Source organism: Drosophila miranda (assembly GCF_003369915.1).
Source record: "Drosophila miranda strain MSH22 chromosome Y unlocalized genomic scaffold, D.miranda_PacBio2.1 Contig_Y2_pilon, whole genome shotgun sequence".
Classification (NCBI taxonomy): Eukaryota; Metazoa; Arthropoda; class Insecta; order Diptera; family Drosophilidae; genus Drosophila; species Drosophila miranda.
Window position 1 is genome coordinate 36,652,517 of NW_022881614.1, and position 6,173 is coordinate 36,658,689.

Consider the following 6,173-nt stretch of genomic DNA (forward strand, 5'->3'; position numbering starts at 1 on the left):
ACTCCTATGTTAGGAAAACTGTCAGAGCCCCTTGAGCAAGCCGATTGGTATAGGTTGATGAGCAAGGTAGAGCACGCCATTAATAACTCCGTTAACAGCAGTACGAAAAAGACACCTAGCACATTGTTATTTGGAATACCCCAGAAAGGACCCGTTGTAGATGAATTAACCGAATACCTAGAGGAGAAGTTAGCGTCAGAACTTAGAGAGTTGGAAACTATAGGAGAAATAGCAAGTGAGAACATACGGTTGTCGCAGAAAAGAAATGAGAAGATGTATGCCCATAAACATAGAGCCCCATTAAATTATGAACCTGGTGACTATGTAGCAGTCCGGCATGTGGACACAACACCGGGGATCAATAAGAAGTTCGCACCAAAGTATCGAGGACCGTACAGGATCAATAGAGTATTGGATAATGATCGTTATGAGGTTGTCGACATTGAGGACTGTCAGTTGACGCAAATGCCATTCCGAAGTATACTAGAACCAGCAAGGCTTAAACCCTGGGTAGAGTGTAAGGGTAAAACCATGGTCTCATGTTGTTAATCGATGAAATAGTATGTTAAGTAAGACAATACCGAATAAGAAATGTTTAACCAACTGTATGCCTTAGTGTGTAGATCGTGGGCGATCTGTAGTCAGGTTGCCCGAATGTAAGATATGAATATTAGTTTATAAGATTTGAATATTAGTTTAAGATTTACTCATCGATAGTATTATAAGAAATTCCAATGTACTCGATATATCGATACTTGTCCTCGACAAGTATCGATATGCCAACACACATTCATTCGAATACGCCGATCAAGAAAGAAGAACATACAATAAAACCGTGCTATTAAAAGTTTACAATTTTATACAATTTATTCCACTTTGATTTATACAGTTATACCCGATACTTAGTATGGCTCTCCTCCGGCAGACGCAGCTAATATTAAACGACACGACAAAGAGTGCGTGCGAGAGAGACAGAAAATCAGTCTGAGCGTGACGTCGGGCGCTGCGTAGCCAGTGCAAATTGATTTGTTCCTTTTGGCTATAAAAATTATCTGATCTGCTACACATTCAGCAATCTGATAGATATGGTCGTTATCTATGATTCTGCGTTTTTAGTTTTCTCGAATCTGCAATATTGTGGATGCAACAGATTTTCGTCCTTTGTGTGGTCGGAAGGGGTGGGGCGAAATTTTGAGATATACGTTTTATAGTGAGATCTAACAGGAGTGCGGATACCAAATTTGGTTACTCTAGCGTTAATAGTCTCTGAGATTTGTGAATATCCCCAGATTTTCGTCCTTTGCGGGGGCGGAAGGGGCTGTGGCGAAATTTTGAAACAAACTTAATGGGCGGGCAAATAAATGATGGCACTTCATTGGGCCACAGCGGTTGGCCTCAAAAAATGGCCATTAAAAACGGCCCATAATGAATGCCCATAAATTTCATGAAACTTGTCAAAATCAAAAAGCCCGGAAATGTCACATTACACACGCTGGGTGAGGGGGGGGGGGGGGGGGGGAGCAGAGGAGAGCGTGTCAAACTATTCGATATTTATTCAGCAATTGATAAACATTGAGCAAACAGAGGGCCAGGCCCATTACATGCATCGTTTGAGTGCTGGAAGAGCAGCCATTACAGGGTATCAGACCGACTCGGGAGGTGCACACACAGGCCTCGACCTGCATGCCAGTGGGATGGGTCTGTCGATAGCAGCCATTGCTGCTGTTCACCCTGGCGCACATGTACGTGATGTTCTGGACTGCAAAGAGGGAGCGGAGGAGGGGGAGTAATGGAGTAATGGAGTCTATCCTTGAACTTGGAGGAGGCATACTCACTTCCGCCTTTGAATATGTAGGAGTACTTGACACACGAGAAGCCCGGCGAAATTTGGCAAAGGATGTTCTCGCGATCCTCGGTCATATTGTGCCACAGGGCCTTCACGTCCGGCACCGTGTCGTTGGCTGGGGAGATTCCCGCGACTCAGAGATATTGATTTCCCGCCACGGCCAGTGGTTCAGTACTAACCTGTCACGACCAGCGGCATTACGCAGGGTATATCGTTGAAGTCGCCGACCCTCGCCTCGCAGGTCTCTGTGTGGATATTCGAGTGATTCTCGTAGGCGCCCACCCACGTGAAGTGGAAGCACTGGGGCGCTGAAATTCGAACGGGGAGTCAGGGTTAATGCAGCCACTCAAGGAACTCTCTATTCACATTCGGCAGCCAGGTGACGGAGGAACAGAAGCAACGGTAGCCACAATCTCCACGTTTCCAGTGGCATTTCCGATAAGGTGGTCTCTTTTTCGGTTGAGATACACTGTTGCTGTTGTTGCCACTGCCGGAGAATGACTGATGTGGAAGATAGATGGCAATCGATCGAGGGGCACAGATTGCAGGTGTCTTATCATTAAGTCTACTGGCACTTGTCCCACTCCCACTCTGGGTAGTGCATGCTCTGGCATTCAAAGTAATGTCTATCTAGGGCCAAAGCTTAGTATTTGATAGGTAGGACACAAATGGATGGCAGAAACAGATGTATATCTTTTGGCGGCTTGAACACCTGGCTTCCTGCTGCCTTCTCCCCATCGATGGAGTGTTCTTCATTGGTTCTTCGCTATTCGTGTAGTATTTTCGAGTGTCTGCCGCTTTGATTGCAATCAGCTTTGTCGATAAGCATTCTTATCTCTTGTAGTATGTGCATATATTGAGTGTACACTGTACACTGGAAGACCCAACGGTTAACAATAAATATATCAGCAACACATTGTTGCAGTACACAAACAAAACCATTTCAAGTGAGCGTGCAATATGATCGCCGCGTATGCGCTAAGCTAAGTCAGCATTCCCACGCTGAGCACTTAAAGCATATATATATATATATACACATATGTACATACGGCTCTTGCCCTCTCGATTATGCTGATAAGACAAATATGTATGAAGCCGCTCCGCTGTTGGCGTAACCGGCAGCGCAGCTATTCGGTCTGAGTTATAAGAATAAATTCAATAAAGACATTCTAAAAACCGAACTCAAACGGCACAGACGTGCCCGTGTTATAATTGAACAAGTGACATATTACATGGCGACCGTGACAGGTGTCACGAACATGTAGATGACAAAGAACAGCAGCAGTCCGACCAACAGGAGAATTACCAACAGCAGCTGCAGCAGCAGCAGTAACATCAAAAAACGAACAACGAAATGGAGCGAAACTGAACGCAGTAAGTAGAGTGGTATGTGTGGCAAAAGAGGCGGCGTAGTAAAACGCCTGAGAGCCAGAAGGGCAACACTGCTCAAACTGCTAAATAGCAACGATAATTTGCCGTGGAGCACATCTGTGAAATTACACACAGAGCTCGATCACATCAAATTGTTGCTAGCAGAAAAGAAAAAGAAAGAGCCAATGCACACAACCACCTACACTGCAATACAAAATATCAGTAAAATATTAATCGTAACTCCACCACCCCAAACGGCAGAAATAGCAAAGCCAAGGAAGACCTGCCCGAACGACTGCGAGGGACCTCTACACTCGCCGCATTGCGAGTACACCTGTGCAGCCTGCACCGGTGCCCCAACAGAGAAGCAGTAGCAGCCTGTGCAGCCAGCACCGGCCTCGTCTAGCGCAACAAGCTAGACCCGGAGCAGTGAACCGACAGCGCTTCCTAGAGCGCCCACCGCCAAACAAAATTTTTTCTAAATGCCTGCGATGCATAAAACTTAACTGTAAAATCTAAAATTGTAAAATTGAGCTGAATAACATCTGCCCAATTAGAGTGAGGCCTGTAAAGCCACACAAAAAAAAAAAAAAAAAAAAAAAGTAATGTAAAACCTGAAGAAAAAAAAAATATATATAAATTATAAATTAATTTCAAAAATTAACAAAGAATTTATGCAGTAGTATAAAAGAAAAATAAGAAATTTGTTTTTGCATTAAATTATATACATATGTCACAAACAAACAAAATAAGTAAATTTGAAGAAAATTTCGAAAATTTTTACACAATGGGTTTAGTAGATGTAAAATCGGTAGATTCGACAGCGAATGTAATAAACAAAGTCGAAGTCAATAACACCGACCTAAAGTTAATAACAATACTTATTGCTATTATTTTCATTATAATCATAGGACATCTATTATATAAATTGTATAAACTACATAATAGATGCATAAAGAAACGCTATCAAAGCCGGGCAGATGACCTGGACAAAATTTAAAACAAATTTATAATGGTAACAAAAATTGGCTAAAAATAAAAGAAAAAGTCCAAAACGAATCATGAATAAAAATATATCATTATTTGATTGAAAACCTATAGATGTTTTTGCACATTTTTAATAATTTATTTTAAAATGAAATGGAATGGCAAAATATTAATGCCGCATTAGTTAAAATAAAAGAAAATTTTGATAAATCATACAAGTGTCTAGCACAAAATAGGAATATTTCAAACGAAACTATAAGTAGACACGCGACAATATTAGTTGCATGTTTTAACCAAGCTCGTTCCCTGATACACGACAATAAAGAAAAGTTAAATACTCAGCATTGGTCGTATGTATCAAGATTTTTGAATAGATTAAAAACAAATTTAAATAGCATTAAATCAAAACATTCACTAGACATAACTATACCTTCGATTTTGAATACTCCAGTATTAGTCGAGGAAGACACAAACACAGATTTAGAGAGCGAATCTGAAACCGCAAGCGGTCCAGATACACATATAAAAGAAGAAGACCTAGGCGACCTTATGATACCAGCGGTAATCACACTAACCAATCTATTTGACTCTGAATCAGAGTCTATTACTGAAGTAAAAACTCTAAAAATGGCCATGTCACAACTAGAATTTCTTAAGCTAGCCGCTTCACTCATACCTGAGTTTAGTGGAAAGCCTGAGAATCTACAAAGTTTCATTGATGCTCTTAGCTTAGTGGATTCACTTAAGGGAACACATGAAACTACAGCAGTCAACCTAATAAAAACTAAACTCAAAGGCCATATTCGAAACTTAATCAGCACTGAACAAACAATAGTGTCCATAATAGACAAACTAAAAAGCGGTATAAAAGGCGAATCAGCCAAAGCAATATCAGCTAAATTGTTCAATCTGCAGCAAAAGCAAAAGACGGCAAGTCAATATATTCAAGAAGTTGAACAGTTGACAAGGGCTTTGCAATCGGCACATATGATTAACGGTGTATCGCAAGAATACGCCGAAGAATTGAGCCTACAAGTTGCTGTAAAATCAATCATAGTAAACAGCACAATTGACGAAGTTAGGTCTGTAATAAAATCACGAAATTTCAATACAATGAGTGAGATTACAACTGTGTTCGTCGATAGTTGCACAGACGCAGTAGGACACCCAAATACAGTCCTATATGCTGCACAACAAAGATATAACACTACCCGAGCGTATAACCGCGGAAACTACCGTGGAAATTACCAAAATAATAATTTTGGCAACAATAGAGGTAGAGGCCAATATAGAGGAAACTATAGAGGCCGCGGTAACTCATACAGAGGCCATAACAATAATAATGGCAATAACAACAATGTAAGAATTGCACAGAATGCATCGGGAAACTCACAACAGCTCTTAGGTACAATAGACAGTAAAAAGGTTCATTCGATTAATCTTAGTGTAAATATATTCGTAACATTCACAAACGTAGCTACAGGCAAGAAATTAATATTTTTGATAGATACTGGTGCAAACATATCTCTGTTAAAAGACAATTCAGACACTTTTAATGACATAAACATGGACAACAAAATAAATATTCACGGAATCAATCAAGGATTAATTCAATCTAAAGGAATGACATCCTTAGAAATACAAACAACTAAATATATAATTCCACACAACTTCCATATTGTCGAATCAACTTTTTCTATACCGTGTGATGGAATTTTAAGAATAGATTTTATTAAAAAATATAATTGTCAACTAGATTTCACACCTTCAAAAGATCTTCTCGTTTTGTGTTAACCCGCATTTCGTACAATTTTTGGCTAGTAGTATTTAAAGTCCGTTCAATTACCGCTGAACATTTGGCACTTTGGTAGGGAATCAGAACTCGGAGGGAGGTGGAACTCTGACCTATACATAGTCCTGATACTGGTAGCTATCCTTTACCCAGCCATTGGTTCACTATTTCCTGGAA

At 40.4% G+C, this 6,173-nt stretch overlaps 1 protein-coding gene across 1 annotated transcript; it reads right to left on the bottom strand.

Moving 5' to 3' along the window:
- Nucleotides 1-1,524: 1,524 nt before the first annotated feature.
- On the bottom strand, nucleotides 1,525-2,294 carry LOC117194002. The gene is made up of 4 exons (XM_033398638.1): nucleotides 2,213-2,294; nucleotides 2,026-2,154; nucleotides 1,836-1,961; nucleotides 1,525-1,759 (listed from the first exon to the last, which is right to left on the bottom strand). The coding sequence occupies exons 1-4, from the start codon at nucleotides 2,277-2,279 to the stop codon at nucleotides 1,536-1,538; spliced, it is 546 nt and encodes a 181-aa protein (XP_033254529.1). The 5' UTR covers nucleotides 2,280-2,294; the 3' UTR covers nucleotides 1,525-1,535.
- Nucleotides 2,295-6,173: the final 3,879 nt, after the last annotated feature.

Excerpts from the sequence above, each read along its gene's own strand:
- LOC117194002 (XM_033398638.1), bottom strand. The coding sequence starts at position 2,279 with ATGCCACTGGAAACGTGGAGATTGTGGCTACCGTTGCTTCTGTTCCTC. Across the intron at positions 2,155-2,212 it reads CCGTCACCTGGCTGCCGAAT|CGCCCCAGTGCTTCCACTTC; the intron begins GTGAATAGAGAG and ends TTCGAATTTCAG. Across the intron at positions 1,962-2,025 it reads AATGCCGCTGGTCGTGACAG|CCAACGACACGGTGCCGGAC; the intron begins GTTAGTACTGAA and ends GAATCTCCCCAG.